The sequence below is a fragment of the Capricornis sumatraensis genome, chromosome 18, assembly GCF_032405125.1.
Source record: "Capricornis sumatraensis isolate serow.1 chromosome 18, serow.2, whole genome shotgun sequence".
In the NCBI taxonomy this organism is placed as follows: Eukaryota; Metazoa; Chordata; class Mammalia; order Artiodactyla; family Bovidae; genus Capricornis; species Capricornis sumatraensis.
The window spans coordinates 68,894,417-68,916,380 of NC_091086.1; the positions used below are offsets into that span (position 1 = coordinate 68,894,417).

The 21,964-nt window shown below is 49.3% G+C and overlaps 1 protein-coding gene across 1 annotated transcript in view; it reads right to left on the reverse strand.

The window, feature by feature from the left end:
• Window positions 1–1,880: 1,880 nt before the first annotated feature.
• Window positions 1,881–21,964, reverse strand: part of ANKRD33B (ankyrin repeat domain 33B) — a 94,743-nt gene continuing 74,659 nt past the window's right edge. Inside the window, exons 3-4 of the mRNA XM_068990778.1 lie at window positions 12,893–13,033; window positions 1,881–2,710 (exon numbers count right to left, since the gene is read on the reverse strand). Of these exons, the coding sequence (XP_068846879.1) occupies window positions 1,881–2,710; window positions 12,893–13,033 (971 nt within the window). The remainder of the gene's footprint in view (window positions 2,711–12,892; window positions 13,034–21,964) is intronic.

Here is a 21,964-nt window from a genome sequence, read left to right on the forward strand (position 1 = left end):
CAAAGGCACTTGGCCAAGCCAAACTCTTAGGCTCAAGGGTGACCCACAGCCAACCACATCAGTGATGTTCAAAGCGGATCCAGACCTTTGGGCCATTCTTCTTGGGCCCTTCTGGAACTAGGGAGGAATTCACTAAAATCTGACTTTAAAAGATGGATTATCGTCACATCTGCCTCCCATTAGCCTGGGTGCAGCCTGATGGTCTGTTCATCGAGGTTTTTGGAGAGATGAGTGTAAGATGCTCAGTGTCTGATAGTGGGGGGTGGGGGCAAGAGGAGGGACAGCCAGTGCCATGCCACCCAAATCGTGAGATGGATGGGCGCTCGTCGCCACATGGCCAGGGAGCACAATTTCCCCTGTGAATCCAGACACAGAATAAACGGCTTCCCACTGGTCTGCAATATTTTAAATCTATGGCTTATACGCAGGATAATATTTAAATAAAGTGCTGTTGGTAGTGCATATGTGAAAGATACTCTGCAACCCAGAGAGCCAGAGATTCATTAGTATTTCTCAGCTTTTTGGAGATACAAGTATGGACAGAAAACTCCCACGGAGCGCTCAGGGCCTGGGGCATACCACACCCATGTGCTGCCAAAGTTCCCGAATCTTGGCAAGTCTACAAAGCCTGCATGAGGATGAACTGAACATCAGGGGCTTTCATCAAAGGAAAAATAAAATTCCACACCAGGTATCTGTCAGAATTGAGTCGGGAGGAGGAAGCAACCCAGCTCACTCCAGGAGAATTTGCCAAAAACATGTTTGCTTAACATTCAGCTCTAATCCCTATTTCTCAAAAAATGTATGGCCCACCTGTCAGTAGTTTGCAGAACTCTACACTTTTAGCGTCTCTTTTTACATCTTAAGGATATTTTAATTCAATTGTCTAAGAGCACATAATTTTGTACTTCTAGTAATAATTTATTAGTGTTGCCCCCATTTTCTTAAACACTTTTTTCTATTTTTGAGTATGTTCAAGACTTTATATGCAGATTATCTAAAACCCCTTGCTTAAAATGAGCTTAGTTCTAGCAATACATATACTCTCCTATGCAGTCTCATACTTTGACAATTGGGCTTTCTTCAGTTTTACCACTGGATGGAAAAGAGAGCTTCAGAAATTAAAGGTAATTTGACTCCTCTGTCTTACTTGATTATTTTGCCGTAAAGCCATGGCTTTATCCAATAGAAATCTTCGACATCACTTAATCCAAATAAGGACGTGTGGTGCTTTTGAGCACCCCCAAGGAGATGGAAAGGCAAAGCCCCCCAATAAAAAAAAGCAAAAGGGGGCCGACAGGAGGAGAATGCCACAAATTCTATGTGAAACAGAATAGAGATAGCACAAATAATTATTGCTAGAAACAGTATTTTAAACAAAGGGTCTTCAGACAAATGCATTAAGACCGTCATAAATATTTACAAACAGCCCTGTCACTGGTCAAGTGCTGTAAGTCTGATCATAACTGAAAAATACAAAACTATACAGAAAATGTCCTTTGGATAAACTGGTCTTAAATTTTTCTGCACTGAGGTTCTAAGGGGGGCTTCTCTGCTGGCTCAGTGGTCGAGTTTTAGGTAGAATGCCCACTACGAATACTGATTGCTGGGGGAACTGGTTTCAGGCGATTCAATTAGGGCTTGGCCCAGTTCACTCTTGAGTGCAGCCTGAACAAACAGGAACGTTTTCTGGGCCGCGAAGGGAGCCTGTGCACCCTGGGAGGTGTTGTGCGTAAAATGCAAGGGCGGGGCGGGGGCGCACTTCCAGGGAGGACCGCACCCAGCGCCCCGCCGCCTCCCCCAGGGCTCCCGGCAGTTTCGCATGCCCGGCCGGCGGGCTCTGCGTCCTGCCTCGCCCCCGCGCGCCGGACACACCCCCCTCACGTCCTTTTTCTCCAGGACGACGTCCGCTTTTCCTTCTGCGCGGCGGCCAGCCGCTGCTTCTCCGCCTCCTCCGCCTTCCGCTTCTCCTCCTTGGCCTCCTTGTACCGCCACTTGGGCAGCTGCAGGTGGCTGCTGTCCTTGGTGCTGCCCCGGGCCGCCCGCTCGGGCTGGAAGGTGGGCGCGGGCGCCTTGCTGACACGCACCTTGGGGATGGTCATGCCGGGCCGCACGCTGCTCCGCCGCAACAGCTGCAGGGGCAGGAGGCTGGCCCTCCGGGGGGCGGCCGGCGGCTGCGAAGACGCGAGGCCGGCTCTGGGGGCCTCCTCTTTGGAGACCCCCACAGCCTGGGAAGTCTGGGATTGCGGCTCAGGGCCCTCCCCCTTGTCCCTTTCCTGGGCTTGCGTGTCCGGATCCCCGCGCGATGCCAGGATCTCCTGCACAGCCAGCCGCCTTTTGCCCACACAGGGGGGGCTCTCGGGGCACACGGTCTGGCAGACGATGGCCACGGCGGGGCTGTAGAGGCTCGTGGTCATCTTGACCATGTGGTCCAGGGCCCCCCCATCCTCCAGGCCTTGGCGCGAGCGGGAGGTCAGCGTGGACCGCACAAAATCTGTGAGCTTCTGCAAGCAGCTCTTGGATCCCGCGGGCTTCTGACCCGCTTCCAGGGCCAGTGGCAGCTCTGGCTTGTACTTTTCCCCAAACTGCTCTGGGCAGGGTCGCTCCAGTAGCCTCTGGATGAGCCGAACCGCTTCAAACCGTCCGGTGTAGGTAGCCCACTCCTGGGAGGACATCCCCCGGCGGGAGTCCCTGGCGTGGACATCCGCCCCTGAAAACCAGAAAGAGAAAATAGGAATGGGTGGGTGCAAGCAGGCCTTTTCCTTTCCACAGACAGAAAACAAAAGACACAGAAGACGGAGACAACTGCCTCTGCCTTGGAGCTGGGCCACCTGATGAACCCACACCTGACTGTCACCTCCGGCATTTACTATTATAACACAACCCACCTTTAAGTGCCCGACTTCATGGTTTGTGCTGTGCTTAGTCATTCAGTTGTGTCTGACTTTCTGTGACTCCATGGACCATAGTCTGCCAGCCTCCTCTGTCCAGGCAAGAATACTGGGGTGGCTTGTCGTTCCCTTCTCCAGGGGATCTTCCCAAGCCAGGGATCAAACCTGGGTCTTCTGCCTCGGCATGCGGGTTCTTTACCACTAGCACCACTTGAAAAGCCCCTCTTTCCTATAAAGAAAACTGCCTAAACTCAGCACCTAAATTGTGGGATTAAGACTTCATGGCTTTCTAGCAATGGAGAGACAGGTGGTTTGTAACACCTGGTGGATGCTACTAGAATGTTCTAAAAATACTACCAGTAACTGTCACTGGCAAAGCATTTGCTATCCTATTTATCTATCAACTCTCCTTTTCCTCCAAGATCTCACTCCTGGAGGTTATGATTCTTATTTTTGCAGGAAGTGTGTGTTTGTTCACTTTGGGTGCTTCAGGTTAGCTGGTCACGGGTCTGTCGTCTTTACCAGACTACGGGCTTCCAGGACAGGGGCACATCTTGGTTGTTTTTGCTTTCTGAACACATATCATTCTGATTGGTGGGAGGCGTGCATTTAATGAACGTCTGTTACAATGGATGCCAGTCATGGTCGCTGAGGGCCCTGCCTGCGTCCTCAAAGCTGGTAAGAGAGAAGTGTCCAGACCTGGGTCCTGACCCACAATAGTCTGCTCTTCCCCCTACCCTGCAGGGAGGCCTCCTCCTCTGTGAACTTTCTGTGTTGACACAGCCCAGGTCTAGTGCTCAGGGATTTAATCCCACAGTAGTCTAAGTGTACTGTGAAAGTGTTTTGTACATGCAATCAGCATCCACAATCACTTGACTTTAGGTCAAAGAGATTAGCACCCAAAATGTGGGTGAGCCTCCTTCAACTAGCTGAAGAACTTAGAACAAAAGCTGACGTTTTCAGGAGAAGAAAGAATTCAGCCTCAAGACTGTAGCATCCACTCCTGCCCAAGTCTCCAGGATCCTGGCATGTCCTGCAGATTCCAGGCTTACCAATGCCAATTTCCCTAAAACTTGTTGCTGTTCAGTTGCTCAGTCGTGTCCAACACTTCGCAACTCTATGGACTGTAGCACGCCAGCCTTCCCTATCCTTCACTGTCTCCCGAAGTTTGCCCAAAGGCATGTCCATTGAGTCGGTGACACCATCCAACCATCTCATCCTCTGTCATCCCCTTCTCCACCCGCCTTCAATCTTTCCCAGCATCAGGGTCTTTTCCAGTGAGTTAGCTCTTCACATCAGGTGGCCAAAGGATTCAACCTTCAGCTTCAGCATCAGTCCTTCCAATAAATATTCAGGGTTGATTTCTTTTAGGATTGATGGGTTTGATCTCCTTGCAGTCCAAGGGGCTCTCAAGAGTCTTCTCTAGAACCACAGTTCTAAAGCATCAATTCTCGGAGCTCAGCCTTCTTTATGGTCCAACTCTCACATCCATACATGACTACTGGGAAAAAAAAACCTCCCTAAAATAATTCTCTAATAAGAATATTTCCCACCCATTCTGTCTTTCTGGAGAAATCTGCCTCCTACATCTCCCTTACACAAGTCACTTCGTTCACAAATCTCCCCATATCACCAACTGCCCCTCCTAATACTGCAAAGTTAATCTTCAATTCAACTTGACAAAATGTTGGTAAGTTTCAGTAAAAGAGAAATTAATAAGGAATTGCTGTTCAGTTAATCTTGGTCCAATCTCAGTCATATATTAAAAATCATTCAAGATTTCAAGTCCCCTTAGTCATATTTCCACTGGCAAAACAATGTGGGGAAATAGGGCAGTTATCTAGCCTGCAAGCTCTGCAGAGACCAGTCTTGGAAGAGGCTTCTGCATGTACATCCCACATAGACTGGAGTGTCCAACACGCAAAGGCTGGTGAATAAGCACTGAATAGAGGAGGAGGGGTCTCAGTGGCTCCCTTGCCCTGCAGCCCCCATGGCCCATGGCCTAGGCAGACCCAACTCACCTGAGTTCGCCCAGTAACACTCTTAATTCTGTGACACATTAAAGAATCACCATATTAGAAGAGTGATAATTATTTGAAACTGGAAATCAGGATGGAACTCATTAGCTAGAGTACAATTTATAAACTGACTCAAATGAAAAGGGGGCAGTAAAAATGTCATTGCAAAAAATAGATGACACATTAAGCCTTAATTAATTGCATGTCACTTGAAAAGGAGCAAACTGCAAAATTAAAATCTTAATGAACACTGCCTGAAAGAGACATTTTTCAAATGCTAATGGAAAACTAAAGGAACAGCTGTCGGAAGTTGAGTGTGCCTCTTCCTCTCCAAAACCATCTTGGAAAGTACAAACACTCGAAAGAACAAAGGCCATTCTGACTGTAGTGCCGCCCCAGAGTCTTGAATACTGCTGCAAATGAGGGATTCACTTCCTTAAGAAATCACTGTGATTCAGGGTAATATTAAAGGCCAGGACACAGTCATTAAATGATGACAGACAAGTACTGACGATTGGCATTTTATGCATATACCTCTCAGAGAGTATGGAGCAGCTCTGAAAGGCCAGTGTACCAGTCTCCTGCCCAGGAGACTCTTGGTATCCTCACCCTCACCCCCACCCCCCTGTTGGTTCACCCAGGGTTTCAGCAGTGTAGACAAGAGCTGAGCTCCTGCTACCAAGTTGGGTGCTGTGAGTTGTCTGTATGGGATCCTCTATTTTATTCAAGGCAGCAACTACTCAGTTCTAGGCAGTCCACCATCACTGGTCTAACCCTGAGTTTCAAAACCTCGGAACTATTTGACCTGTGGTGTTTGAGAAGACTGAGAGTCCCTTGGACTGCAAGGAGATCAAACCAGTCCTTCCTAAAGGAAATCAGTCCTGAATATTCATTCGAAAGACTGATGCTGAAGCTGAAACTCCAATCCTTTGGCCACCTGATGCGAAGAGCCAACTCACTGGAAAAGACCCTGATGCTGGGAAAGACTGAAGGCAGGAGATGAAGGGGATGACAGGATGAGACGGTTGGATGGCATCACTGACTCAACGGACATGAATCTGAGCGATCTCTGGGAGGTGATGAAGGACAGGGAAGCCTGGCGTGCTGCAGTCCATGGGGTCACAAAGAGTCGGACGTGACTGAGCACCTGAACAACAACAACATTGACATTTGGGCCAGATGACTATACGTGGTGGAGGCTCTCCTGTGGAGTCTCACTGCAGGACTTTAAACAGCATCCCTGGTCTCTGCCCACTAGATGCCACTAGCACTCCACCAGTTGTGACAGCCAAAAGTGTCCCCCGAGGAACCACACACATCTCCACCCCACTGAGGATCAGAGTTCTAGCCTCTCTGACCTGCGATCTTGTTTTCCATTTTCCCAGCCTCCCTTATAACTAGTCAGGGAGCCCCAAAGAGAAGGCCATTGCGTCCCTGATTAAAGGGAACCCTGGGACTTCCTTGGTGGTCCAGTGGCTAAGAATCCGCCTGCCAATGCAGGAGTCACACAGGTTCAATCCCCGGTCTGGGAACTAAGATCTCACACCGAGGGACAACCTCACCCTGGGCACCTCAACTAGAGGGTAGCCCTTAGAGCTACAACTACTGACACCCACGTGCTCCAGAGCCCACACTCTGCAGCAAGAGAAGCCCCAGCGATAAGAAGCCCACACACCTCAACTAGACGGTAGCCCCCGCTTGCTACAAACAGAGCAAGCCCACACAGAGCAACAAAGACCCAGTACAGCCATAAATAAACAAAGTGATTAAGTTTAGAAAAGGGGGCCACGTTATCAGTGATGCTGCTTTCCTGTCCGAGACACGGATCTGAGACTGGCACTCCGGTGAGCATCCCAGCTCTTCATGAGGGGACCAGTCAACAGGGAGGGGCGAGGGGTGGAGGTGTGGAGAGTGTGGGGGCAATGCTGGGTCAAGAAAAGGATAGAGGAAGAAACCTGGATCTGTGATGTTCTCAGGGAGTCAGCGCCAGCTGTGTTGGGTGACTTCTAGTGAGCTGAGACAAACAGATGCTTGCTTTATTTAATCAACAGTCAAGTCGGGGTTTCTGTTACTGGAAGAGGCAAACCTCCTAAAAGGGACTAACGGAAGACAATCTACCTTCTGTTGCTCATTCTTAGGACCCTTTCCCCCAAGAGTCAAGGCCGGGTCCATGGGACCAGCAGGAGGTAGGCAGAGCCCAGGATGCCTCACTTCCTTTCCTATGTCTCTGTAAGCCCCCAACCCCACGTGATTGCTAAGACACTTCAGTCATGTCTGATTGTGTAACCCCATGGACTGTAGACTGTGCAACCCCATGGACTGTTGACAGGTTCCTCTCTCCATAGGATTCTCCAGGCAAGAATACAAGAGAGGGTTGCATGCCGTCCTTCAGAGGATCTTCCCCACCCAGGGTTTGAACCTGGGTCTCCTGCACTGCAGGCGTATTCTTTACCATCTGAGCCACCGCAGGAAGCCTATTCCCGAGCAACCCACCCTTCAAACGAAGGCCTCACTCCAGTTCTGCCCAGCCCCACCCCCACAAGGGGCCTTTCTGCTCATGTTAGACATGAGTGGGTCCCTGCTCCATCCTGGATGGGGTGCGGGGGGGTGTGTGTGGTCATCTTTCCCTCCCCACCTAGACACAGGTGATTACAACACACCCAGAGAGCTTCCCCTTTTGTGGTCAAGGACCGTTAAGTTTCCAGCCTTATCAGAACAAAACAAGGTAAAACCACCGGCACAGGCCGGCGCAGGCGCACGGAGACCTGAAAGGTGACTCAGTAACCCTGCGTCCATTATGCCGCATTTGTAATAAATCAGCATTGCGTGTTTGCCCTCCCCCCGCTCCCCAACCCCCTGGGGTTTCACTTGGGTGCTTGTGACTAAGCGCCTGCGGGCAAGGAAGAAGTTACACAACCTACAGCTGTCAATCAACCTGTCGTTAAATTACGCAGAACGTAAGGCGGGATTTTCCACCCCGCAAAAGCAACGCTACCCCGCTACCCCGTAGTCGAGGGGCGGCGTCTGATTTCCCTTCTCTCCCTCAGGCGCGTACGTTTGCTTTGCTCAGAAAAACTCCTGCTCCTTACAACTGCTCCGTGTCTCTCAACTGAATTCTTTCTCATCAAGAGGACAAGAACTGAGGGAATTACTCTATTCTGGCAGTGACGGTCACACAAGATCACTGTGGACCAGCCCTTACAGGCCTCCTCCTGGACCACCTCCAGCCTGTATCTCGGGCACCTGGGGTGTAATCAATACGATATATTCAATATGATATGATATTCTATGTGATATTCAACATGATATGCTATTCAATATGAATATCATATATTCTATATATAATCAATATATCACTTTGGGGTATAATCAATATGATATATTCAATATGATATGATATTCTATGTGATATTCAATATGATATGCTATTCAATATGAATAGGATATATTCAATATATTAATCAACATGATATCTTGGGGTATAATCAATATGATAAATCAGGAGGCAGGGGTCCCACCCCATCCCCAGGCACTTCAATCTGAGAGGTCTCAGCAGCGCTGATTCCCACGTGCCCACCCGGTAACTCACATGGCTTTGTTTTCCAGTCTTCCCAGTCTGGCTTCCTTATCCCTGACTGGCTTCCTGGGGTGACTTTCTCTAACAAATACTTGCCCCTGGTCTCACTTTCTAGAACAAGTACTTCCGTGTCCTTGGCTCACAGCTGGCTTTCGTGGGTGCCCAGGCTGAGACCATGCCCTCGATGATAGAAAATCCCTGATTTTTTTGTCCTTTCTCTGCTTAATAACTTGAAACTATTCCAACTTAATTATGGGAAATCCATGTTTTCCTCTACAAGCAGAAAGAAAACTCTCTGGGGACATCGTATCCTTTGGCTTTCCGGAAACACACAGTCAGGGCTTGCCTACAACAAGAATGAGGATGTGATCAGCAGCGGTAATGCCTCTGCTTGTTAAACGAGCCTCCTCCGCCTTCCTGTCTGTTTTGTTCCCCACACTCACAGGGAAACTCGGAGCTTTTGTTTGCTTGTGTTTGCTCCCCAGGTGCCGCAGCAATGACACACGTCAGGTATGACTTAAGCAAGTCTGGGACCTGACAACCTCCGCTGGGTTCTGCTTCTCTTCAGAGATAATCACATCTTCCTTACGGTTCTCAGAGCCACTTATTAAACAGACCCGTTACTTAGGGGCATTAATATTCCACTGAATTAACAAGATTCTGCAGTCAGCACCACCCAGCCCCAACCCCACTGTGATATCAGCAGAGCTGACAGTTCTCCTTAGGAAGCCAAAAATGAAAGAGCCAACAGGTGAGCTTTTTGGAACCTAGTTATATTTTTATTAAAAGCCTAAGTTTTGGTAATTCTGACATTACCTTGTTCTGCCTGACAAGGTAAGATAAGAGCTCATAGGCACTCATAGGTTATGAACTATTGGAAAATCTAAACAGTTTAGGGGTGCCATTCAATTCAATGATTCATCATTTCTAAAAGGAAATAGTTCTTATTAAATATAATGAAATTCAACCCAGATTCAGAAAGACACTCAGGTTCAGAAGAATACTGAACTCGAAAAAATGAAAATGAGATACACAATTTTATCCTAATCATTATTATGTAGTAATGCAAAATGCCTTTTGCTTTTAAAATGATCACAGGATGACCTGATTCTGTACTTTGCTCTTAGCTGTACATAAACATCAATCCAAAAGCAATACTCAGATTTTAGGATCTTTACAGGCTTTAGTTTTTCTTAATAAATTCAAATGGAAATAAGAAGACTTTAAAAGATTGATGCCAATTGTTTAAATATCTCAACAAGTATCCTTATTGCTATGTATCAAATTCAGAAAAGACATTCAATCACGTATTGTTTTCTCTTCTAAAACAAACACACACACACACATCTACTGTAAGAGAAAAACGTAACCCACCTTCCTGGGGAAAAGTAGAAGATAACTTAGTGGCAACAGCAGAAAATGAAAATATTCTAAAGTTAAACAACAAAAGCCTTAGAGGGCAGTCAAAAGCTTCCTGAAAAAAGGTGTCAGATTCTCTCTTCACTTTCCCCATCGTTTCCCATTCGCTTCATATCAGTGGCTTTCAACAACAGTCGACTTTCGAAATAGGGGACGTTTGGCAATGTCCAGAGATATTTTTGGTTGTCAAAACCAAGAGGTGGTACAGTCACCTAGCGAGCAGAGGCCAGGGGTGCTGCTAAACAGCCTGCAATTCACAGGACTGCCCAACCCTAAAGAATCACCTGGCCCCAGTGTTGACAGGACCAGGATTGAGAAACCCGAGTTACAAGCTCATTACCTTCCATAAGAAAGTAAAGTATCTCATCATAAGGATATTTTCAAAGGGAAAAGTATCCCATAGTTTTTCATTTAACAACTCATATTAAACACACAAAGTCACTAATAACCGACTTCCTTGGTGTTACCCTCCCTTGGTGGAGGGGAATCTGCCTGCCAAGACATGGGACACGAGCTTGATCCCTGGTCGGGGAAGACCCCATATGCTGGAGCAACGAAGTCCGTGCTCCACAACTACTGAGCCTGTGCTCTAGAGGCAACTACTGAAGCCTGCGAGCCCTGGAGCCCGTGCTCCCCAAGGAGAGATGCGACCGCAATGAGAAGCCCTCGAACTGCAAGGAAAAGCAGCCCCCACTCGCCACAAAGAAAGCCGATGCACAGCAACAAAGACCCAGCACAGCCAAAAATAAATGAATAACATAAAATAAAATAAATAAAATTTCTTTAAATAATAAAATCCATAATAACAATAATGATAACCAAATCTCCCCTGGTGGCTCAGATGGTGAAGAATCCACCTGCAATGCAGGAGACCCTGGTTCGATCCCTGAGTCAGGAAGATGCCCTGGAGAAGGGAATGGCAACCCACTCCAGTATTCTTGCCTGGAGAATCCCATGGACAGAGGAGCCTTTGTGCGTGGGATCACAAAGAGTAAGGCACGACTGAGCAACTAACAATTTCACACTTTTTACTTTTTCAACCATTACCGACGGCTTCCTCCATTCCAGGCAACCGTCAGAGTCATGTGTGAACTCAGTCCGTCCCCATCTCGACGCTCGGCAGTAACTACTGACGGCCGCTGAATATCACAGAAAAAACAGGACTGGGGCAGGAGATGATTGGCCTTGTGTGTAGAGAGGCTGAACGGAGGAGCTGGAATTTGACACCAGGGTCCAGTTGGCTTTATGGATCTTTCTGCTCTGACCATGTTCAGTCCAGGGATGTGGGCCCTAGAGGTTTGTACCCGTGAGGGATTATTCTAGACTGATGGGGTTGTGATCACGCAGGTGGGAACAGGAAAGGATGAAACCTAATGCCAAATTTGTTAACCAAATAACAGAGGAAAAGGGGGAAAACACATTAGCATTACACTATCTTAAGCAGGCCCATCTCTCCTGAGATCTGAAAAATGGTTCTGAGATCCTATAACTGCCTGAAACCTGCACCAGACCCAGGAAAAGAGAAAGACAGGAAAGCCCATGCAAGGTCTAGAGTGATTAGGAGGCAACTCATCTAAAAGCAAGAGGGCTTGTAATTCAAATGAATTCACTGGGGGAAATTTCTGGATCGACATGGTAAGATTTGGTGGTGAAAGTAAATGGCTACACTCAATTATAAGATCCAGAAATAGTAAAAGCAGATGAAGGACCCCTCAAACACAAAAGCATCATAATCACCATTTAACTAGGAGGAACCATCCCTCCCCAGTGTTCCTGATAAACTTCGTGGAAACTGATTGCTGTCGTTTCATTGCTAAGTCGTGTCTGACTCTTTGCAACCCCATGGACAGAGTAGCCCGTCAGGCCCCTCTGTCCCTGGGATTTTCTAGGCAAGAATACTAGAGTGGGTTGCCACTTCCTCCTCCAGGGCATCTTCCTGACCCAACGATTAAATTCAAGTCTCCTGCATTGGCAGGCAGATTCTTTCCTGCTGAATCACTAGGGAAGCCCACAGCTCTTTTAAAAAAAATGAAACTGTTATTGAGTCAAAAGCACAATCAATGAAATTAATTTCAATTAAGATCTTTTTTGGTTACAAAAAAGTTTTTCATCTTTGAAGCCTGTCTTTGCTTACAGAATTTATTTTTCTTACAGCATTTCCTAAAATATTCCAGTTAAGTAAAGCAGGAGAAAAACTAAAAAACAATCCAAAGTAGGTTGGGAATCTTCTAAGTCCAATCTAATCACAAGGCAGGGGTCTTCCCGGTGTTGCTAGTGGTAAAGAATCTGCTTGCCAGCGCAGGAGACGTAAGAGATGTGGGTTCGCTCCCTGGGTTGGGAAGATCCCCTGGAGGAGGAAATGGCAACCCACTCCAGTATTCTTGCCTGGAGAATCCCATGGACACAGGAGCCTGGAGGGCTACAGTCCATGGAGTCGCGAAGAGTTGGACACAACTGAGCAACTTCACACATGCACACACAAGGTACCGAGATGGGAGGGCATGCCATCTCCCCGGGAGCTCGTAGGGTCCAGCGAGATCAGCTGAAGCCAGTGCCAGGAACAAAACCAAAATAAATGAAGATGATGAAATCAAGTAACAGCGACCACAGCGTCTCCCACTGAGTGAGATGTTACGACACTCTCTCTGTGCCTGACCCTGGGTGCGGGCTTCATGAACATTTCTCACTTAATTGTCAGAATAACTCAAGGAAGCTGTGCTCTAGGCCCTGACTCTCTTTTAGAATGAGGAGGAAAAGATCTTCGATCTTCACTGCAACCGACGGGAACTTTCTAGTTGTGGTATGTGAACTCTTAGATGTGGCCTGCGGGATCAAGCTCCCTGACCCGGGATCGAACCCTGGCCCCCTGCCTTGGGAGTGTGGAGTCTTAGCCAGTGGACCAGCAAGGAAGTCCCAACATGTATTTTTTAAGGCACACACTCAGCACTGCCTGGGGCCGAGACCACAGGAGACAGGTGGGGACGTACCTGCTAGCATCAGGGCTCGGATGCACTCTGTCCGGCCCTGCATGGCGGCTTTCATCAGGGCCGTGAATCCGAACGCGTTCCTCCTTTCAAGGTCAAGACCAGGGAAATAGTTCAACAAGTAGTTGGTGATGGTGACGTGCCCTGCAAAGAGAAACGCACACATGGATGGACCACCCTCCACAAAGAGCGGGCATCCCAGAGGGGCTTCCTACACACAGAGCGAAACAGCGCAGCGTCCGCCTGCAGGGCTGGACCATCTTTGGGAGGGTGGGCAGTGTGTGTGTTTGCCTCCCAAGCCACAGGAAAAAATTCTCAGGAGTCCAGGATACGAGGCGACAGAGGACCCTCCCTGGGCCACAGCGCTGCTGCCCCTGGTTCACTTGAGTTCCCTTCTGCCGACCTGCTTGAAGGCCAGCTGTCCAGGCAACTCGTTAAGGAAGGGACGTGGGGAGCAGGGAGGCTGCGGGGGTGGCAAGGGCACACCTGAGCTGGTCGCACGCGGATGCTGTCAGCTCCCAGCAGGAGAGGGCAACGCAAAACAGAAAAGGAAGCTCGGAGCCATTTCCCAGAATTCCAGAGCCTCAGGGAGGGAGAGAGTCTGCATCTCATCACCGTAGCAACAGGATGTGTTAGTGCACACTGCCACCCTGGCATGGCTCAGAAGGTCCTCTCTCTCTCTCTCTCTCTCTCTCTCTCTCTCTCTCACACACACACACACACACACACACACACACACACACAGAGAACACAGGGAGTACTGCTACCCAGACCCTCATCCATTAACCCAAGCAGGTAAGAATATTCATATCAGAATATAAATTTCTCCCCTTCATCGCTCTTCCAAAAAAAAGGGCTGGATTTTCTGCTCATTCTCAGAGGATTCTCAAAAAGCCTGCACACTCTTAGGTAGCAGTGAATAAGGAGAACATCATGTGAGAAGCTGTGTTCCCAGGATCCTCCTGGTTCACCCGGAGAAAGATCCTCAGTCAACACACAAACAGCCTCTGGGGTCAAATTCCCGTGCGATCCGAAGCCTGCTATGTGACACTGGGCTGGGTAACTCTGCTGTGAGGCTGTCCTGCACACTGTGGGATGGTCAGCAACCTCCCTGAACTCTGCCCACTAGACATCGTAGCTACCACACCTTCGTCCCTCCCAGGCATGACAACCGCAAGTGTCTCTGGACCTCACCAAGTATCGCCGGGGAGTGAAATCAGCCCTGTTGAGAACCACTGTCCCAGAGGCTCAGATGTCACCTTTTCAGGACCAAGGTGGACGACGGCCTCCCCTCCTGCTCCCCTTAGCCCTGACCCCGGCACCCCCAGCCCCTCTTGCTTGCCATCTGCATCCTGGCCCTAATGATGGCTAACACACCTCGGGAGTGCGGGCAGTCTGCACAAGGGCCTGGGTGCCAGTCTCCATCCTTTTGAGGGGGAGCTGCTCTGGGTCTTCGTTCCTGCGTGAGGGCTTTATCTAGTTGCCGTGAGCGGGGACTACTCTCTAGCTGCAGTGTTGGGCTTCTCACTTCAGTGGCTTCCAGGCTCCAGGGCTCAGAGGTTGCAGGGCATGGGCTGAGTTGCCCCTCGGCATGTGGGATCTTCCCGGAGCAGAGATGGAACCCACGGCCCCTGCACTGGCAGGCAGATTCCTCCCCACCGGACCACCGGGGAGTCCCGAGTCTCCATCCCTCTACCCTGAGGGTTCGGCTCTGAAATCCCCCTCACCCCACCCAGTGCAGGCCCCTCGAAACACCTCACTGTCAGGGCCGCAGGTGCAGAGCCAGGTGGACACTGAGCTGCACTTTCTGCTGTTAACTGGGCACCGCTGGCTCCCCTCAGGGAGGCTTCTGCACCTCGAAGAGGCCAGGAAACCTGAGGCTCCTTCCCTGACTGGTACCAGGAAGGGCACCGCGTGAGACTGGGGATATGGCAGAGGAGGTAAGACCTCCCTGGTAGACTGCAGGCACGAGCCAAAAGGTGCTTCCTGAGACTCACACACACAGGCACACACACGCCCTGCACACACACACACACATGCCCTGCACACACACACATACACACACACAGGCACGAGCCAAGAGGTGCTTCCTGAGACTCACACACACAGGCACACACACACCCTGCACACACACACATACACACACACACGCCCTGCACGCGCGCACACACACACACACACACCCTGCAGGCCGGGAGGCTGAGCAAACAGAGGCCCCCAGCACAGCGGCAGGCAGAAGTCCCCTCTCCTGCCGCAGTGGCATTGCCTGGGCTCCATCCCGGCCCTGCCAATACATGCAGGCCCCTCAGTAACTAACTCCTCCCATGTGGGAGCCCTGTCCTCCCTGTCGTCGCACCCCGATCGAGACAGATGTACAGGCGGGACTGGGTTTCCTTCCTCGAACAGCACCAGACGCTGCAGGCTGCTGGCCGAGCGACAGTAGCTTCTTCTCATCAGCCTCCGGGTTAAAAACAAACAAGCAGCAAAAACCAGGGTATAACTCTAACAGAAGCAGTGTGGTCTGCCCTGGGGCAGACCTCAGCCCACCTCCTGACCTCCTCGCCAACACGAAAAGGTGAAGAAACATCGCTGACTTTCTGGGATGAGCGCTGACTAACACGGTCCTGTCACGGGGTTAACAAGCCAGAAACAAATGGGTGGGACCTTTCCGCTCTGTGACTCAACAGGTTCCAACCAGAGGCTGACACTTTTTGACTCTCTCCTGTTTACAGAACCCATGCCGCCCCACCCCCTGCCCCACCAACCCAGGAAGGATGCTGTCAGATCCCCAAAGCAGCTTAACTGGGGGAAACTGTCAGGGCGGGGGCAGAGGGAGGGGTGGCTTTTGATCTCAGTTGCATTTGTCGTCCAGCTCAGCGCTTTGCAGCACCTGTCAGTTAGATTTAGCCAGGGTCATAGTGAAACAAATTGCAATTTGTTTAGAGCCATTTTTTCTAAAAAACGTGAAGGAGTGTGTCGGACGCATTTTCAGCAGGATGTCCTTTGCACTGACATATGCGAAACGCTCTGAACAGGCAGGGAGACGGAACATCTAGGATCCACAAAGGAAACGGTCCATTACACAGATCTGTCCTGTGCGCTACGTAGAGATCGGAAAAACCAGCACGCAGCCCATGCGTTCTGACAACTCGGACTCAAGCTGTCACGACCCATGAAATCACCCCCAGGTCCTGCTGGCGTCCCCAGGATGACAGAACAATACCTCTTATCGCACAGACAACCTCACTCAGTCGAAACAGAGGATGGACCCAATGCTGCTAAGAATGAATAGATGTTAACCTTCTTTACTCAGTCAGTTCAGTCACTCAGTCGTGTCCGACTCTTTGCCACCCCATGAATCGCAGCACGCCAGGCCTCCCTGTCCATCACCAACTCCCAGAGTTCACTCAGATTCACATCCATCGAGTCTGTGATGCCATCCAGCCATCTCATCCTCGGTCGTCCCCTTCTCCTCCTGCCCCCAGAGTCTTTTCCAATGAGTCAACTCTTCGCATGAGGTGGCCAGATTACTGGAGTTTCAGCTTTAGCATCATTCCTTCCAAAGAACACCCAGGACTGATCTCCTTTAGTATGGACTGCTTGGATCTCCTTGCAGTCCAAGGGACTCTCAGGAGTCTTCTCCAACACCACAGTTCAAAAGCGTCAATTCTTTGGCACTCAGCTTTCTTCACAGTCCAACTCTCACATCCATATGTGACCACTGGAAAAATCATAGCCTTGACTAGACGGACCTTTGTTGGCAAAGTAATGTCTCTGCTTTTCAATATGCTATCTAAGTTGGTCACAACTTTTCTTCCAAGGAGTAAAAGTCTTTTAATTTCATGGCTGCAGTCACCATCTGCAGTGATTTTGGAGCCCCCCAAAATAAAGTCTGACACTGTTTCCACTCTTTCCCCATCTATTTCCCATGAAATGATGGGGCCAGATGCCATGATCTTCATTTTCTGAATGTTGAGCTTTAAGCCAACATTTTCACTCTCCTCTTTCACTTTCATCAAGAGGCTTTTTAGTTCCTCTTCACTTTCTGCCATAAGGGTGGTGTCATCTGCATATCTGAGGTTATTGATATTTCTCCCGGCAATCTTGATTCCAGCTTGTGCTTCTTCCAGTCCAGCGTTTCTCATGATGTACTCTGCATAGAAGTTAAATAAGCAGGGTGACAATATACAGCCTTGACGTACTCCTTTTCCTATTTGGAACCAGTCTGTTGTTCCATGTCCAGTTCTAACTGTTGCTTCCTGACCTGCATACAGGTTTCTCAAGAGGCAGGTCAGGTGGTCTGGTATTCCCATCTCTTTCAGAATTTTCCACAGTTGATTGTGATCCACACAGTCAAAGGCTTTGGCATAGTCAATAAAGCAGAAATAGATGTTTTTCTGGAACTCTCTTGCTTTAAGCTGATAATTAACTGAAAGGAGCTTTCTCCTTGAGTAAGAGATAGACAAATGAAAGGTAGGTAGATAGATGATAGGTAAGTAGGTAGAGGGACAGATGATACATAGGTAAGCAATAGATAGATGGTAGATGGACAGACAGGGAAGACAGACAGACTGATAGGTAGGTACATAGATTGATGAAAAGGTCATAGGCAGGCAGGTAGATGGATAGATGACAGATAGATAGTGAATAGACATGCAGGCAGATGATAGGTAGCTAGGCAGATGGACAGATGGCAGATAACTAAATAGAACCCGGCAAGGAGATCCAACCAGTCTCTCTCTGCTAAGTCACTTCAGTCATGTCCAACTCTGTGTGACCTCCGAGGGCAGCCTACCAGGCTCCCCCATCCCTGGGATTCTCCAGGCAAGAACACTGGAGTGGGTTGCCATTTCCTTCTCCAATGCAGGAAAGTGAAAAGTGAAAGGGAAGTCGCTTAGTCGTGCCCGACCCTCAGCGACCCCATGGACTATCCTAAAAGAAATCAGTCCTGAATATTCATCGGAAGGACTTATGCTGAAGCTGAAGCTCCAATACTTTGGCCACCTAAAGTGAAGAACCGACTCCTTGGGAAAGACTCTGATGCTGGGAAAAGATTGAAGGCAGGAGGTGAAGGGGACGACAGAGGATGAGATGGTTGGATGCCATCACCAACTCGATGGACATGAGTTTGAGCAAGCTCTGGGAGTTGGCGATGGACAAGGAGGCCTGGTGTGCTGCAGTTCATGGGGTCACAAAGAGTCAGACACAACTGAGCGACTGAACTGAACTTCCTTAAAAAACAGAATGTGTCTCTCATTAAAATCTAGTTTGAGCCTAGTCACCATGGACCATATGGAATAGGATTTGGTCCCTGAAGTCGTCAGAGTGCACTTTGACCACATGCAGCTCAAGAACACCCCCTCCCATGGAGCCCATGAGCCTTACCCTGCCTAAAAGCAGGGCATAAGTGGCCCAGGGAATAAGCTAATTCTCACTGACACAGCTTCAGTGGGGTGACTGAGTGGCTATGCGGACGGAGAGCTGAGCACTGAAGAGAGCCGGCTCTGGGAACACCCAAGTCCAGGCTCTGAGCCTGCCGCTTACAAGCCGGGTGACCTTGGGGAGGTCAGCAAACGTCACTGAATCTGTTTCTACAACAGGAAAAACAGAGATAATATCAACCTCACAATGGTGAAAAAGACAGGAGACAAGGTATGTATAAAAAGTGCCTAATAGACAAATCTCTGGGCAGAAAAACTCCAAATAACTTATGCACGTGCTCGAGTCCCAAGGAGGTGACACAGTAGAGCCCACTCCTTCACTCGTGGGCTGTAGGTCCAGTCAGAGTCCAGAGTGCAGACTGCAGTCCCAAGAGTAGACTATGAAGACGGCGGCGGGGGCGGTAATCTTCCACGAGAGAGGTCTGGCCAGCACGGCCTCAGCCTGGTCATCGGGGTCAACAGTCATGTCCAGAGTGTGCGTGGACAAAGATTCTCTGCTGATCAAACTTCAGTCGGGCTCCTGAACCCTCTCCCAGGTGCATCTGTGCCCTTCCTTGCAAAATCTCACTTTAGCAAGAACCCAGCTAGTCAGTCAACTGAACTCTGGGTTGACTCACCTCTGCCCCACTCTAGTATCTGATCTGTTCTTCATCGTCCACCACCCCTCAGGGGCTATCCAATCACCCCGGCCCGTCTTCATCAAGAATCTTGCTAGGTTGGTTTGGCCAGAATCCCTCTGATATTCCATCTTGGTAATTTTGTATCCACAGACCCCTCCCCTGCCATTCTGCTCTGTGGCTATCAATTCCCACTTGCCCATTGCAATGGTCCTCACACCTGTCTGATTATTCTGAACAAAGTCAGCCTGACCATCTATAACTGGTGTCACTGAACACTTAAAAAAAAAAAAACAAAACCCTTTGTGGGACATCATGAGAATAGTACTGTCCTTTGTGGTGCTCCTTTGAAAAACCCACAGCTCCACTCTCATCATGAAAAACCAATACATACACACAAATTGAGGGACCCACTATAGACTACTGCCACCCCAGTGTCCTTGCCTCGGAAATCCCATGGACAGAGGAGCCTGGCGGGCTACAGTCTGCAGGGTCGCAAAGAGTCAGGCATGACTGAAGTCACTTAGCACACACACTGCGGACTGCTAGACAAGCACTCCGCAGACTGTCAAGGTCATGAAATCTGAGAAACTGTGGAAACCAAGAGGAACCTGAGGGGATGACAATGAAACGTCACGTGGGATCCTAGCCGGGATCTTGGAACAGAAAAAGGACACTGGCGGAAAAACGAGGAAGTCTGAATTTTAACAGATGGACCTGAGTTAATAATAAAAATGCATCGATATGGGTTTATTTTGTTCAATAATAAAATTTGTGTCATAATAGTGTAAGATTCTACCACAGGGGTAACCAGGTGTGGGGTGTACTGAATTCTCTGCACAATCTTTGCAGTTTTTCTATAAGTCTGAACTATTCTAAAATCAAAAGTTTGTCTTATGAAAGGGGAATCTAGGCAAGAGCCACTCAATAGACTGTAAGGTAGGGATAGTGATTCTCATCTGGCTGCTAGGTGCTATCCACGCCATACACAAGCCTCACCAGTGAAGTGGGGGGGCGGCTCATGGGTGGGCGTGCAATGGACAGAGAAGATGGTGACTGGACCCCAGCAGTACAGGAGGGTGGAGAGGAGATGTTGACTCAGAAGGAAGTGAATGGACACGTCTTGGTGATTGTTGGGCTGAGCCCAACAACAGAAAAGCCACAGGTAACTCCTGGGATCACCCCAGCCCCGGGGTTCTGACTCTGCTTTGGATATTGCTGTTGTTGTTTAGTTGGCCAATGGCATTTTCTCTGAGAGTACATGGGAGACTTTTCCAGTCAGGTGGCCAAGCCTGACTTCCTATCCGTCTATCTATGTTGCAGAAGAAAAGCAAAGATCCCTTTGGATCATTGCCATGGTTTTAAAGAGAAAAGGTTAATATCTATACATTCTTAGAAGTATTGTGTCCACCCTTGATTTCCATTGAGTGACGAACCCCCGAGCCTCAAGTGGGGAATTTTAAACTTTCCCAGTCTCTTTTATTTTTTTCTTAATTATTTATTTTTTGGCTTTGCTGGGCCTGTTGCCACCTGGGCTTTTCCCTAGTTGCGGTGAGCTGGGGCTGCTCACTAGTTGCAGTGCGTGGCTGCTCTTTGAGGTGGCTTTTCCTGTTGCGGAGTGCAGGCTCTGGGCTCAAGGGCTTCAGGAGTTGTGGCAGGGGCTATGATTCCCTGGCTCCAGAGCACAGGCTCAGTAGTTTCTGGTGCACAGGTTTGGTTGCTCCACCGCATGCGGGATCTTCCCCGACCAGGGATCAAACCCATGTCTCCTGAATTGGCAGGTGGCTTCTTTACCCCGAGCCATTAGGAAAGCCCTAAACTTTGCCACTCTTAAGTCACCTGCCTTACAGGAAACCCCTCTGCACCTCCTACTTCACAGAGGAAACTGAAACCACAAAAGGGAACTCCCTCTACTTTCCCCCCATCACCCCCCAAACTTCCCCACATCCCTCCTAGAAAAGAGGGGAGGATTCTTCTCCTATTGAAATGCCAATCTCTCCTTCCCATCCAGTGCTCTAAAGACATTCCCCATCCACTGCTGGAGAATATATTCATGCTATAAATGACTTCCTCTTTCTCTTCAACCTCTCCCACCTTGCAACTTCATTCCCACCAGACTGTATCATGGCTTAAATTTTTCACCTTTTGCCATGTGGCTTCAACATTCTTCAGTTAAGAATACTGGGACTTCCCTGGTGGTCCACTGGTTAAGAATCCGCCTGCCAGTGCAGAGGACACGGGTTCCATCCTTGGTCCGGGAAGATCCCACACGCCGTGGGGCAACTATGCCTGTGCGTTACGACTACTGAGGCTCTCACACCCTAGAGCCCACGCTTCACAACAAGAGAAGCCACCACAATGAGAAGCCCTCACACCACCAGTAGACAAAGCCTGAGCGTAGAAGTTAACACCCACTGCAGTCAAAGAAAACAGTGCTGGCCCATTGGACATCTGTGGAAGCGCGAAACACACACGCTGGCGGGACTGTCTACCTAAGGAGAACATGCCCAAGATGACGTGATGGTTCCAGGAAGAGGATGAGAGATGCACGGAGCAGAGCGGCCCAGGCAGACGGGTGTGGCTCACTCACAGACACGTGAGCAAAGGCAATCTAGATCAGCCGGCTTCCAGCCCATCCACAGATGCATCAACTATAAACATCCGTTAAACCAGGGCTGGAGATTGTCATGCAGCAATAAGCTGGTACACGTGCTCAAGGGCCTCCCCCCTTAAAATACACATGGCCGTCTTAATCCATTCGAGCTGCTGTAACAAACTGCCATTGACTGAGCGGCTTAAACAAGAAATAGTTATTTTTTCACAGTGCTGGAGGCTGGGAAGCTCAAGGTCAAAGTGCCAGCAGATTCTCTCTGGTGAGAACCCACTTCAGAGCCCACTTCCTGGTTCACAGATAGTTGTCTTGTTGTGTTCTCACATGGCAGAAGGGGTCAGGAAGCCGTCTGTCTCTTTTACGGAGCACTAATTCTGTTCATGAGGGATTCCCTCCTCATGACCTA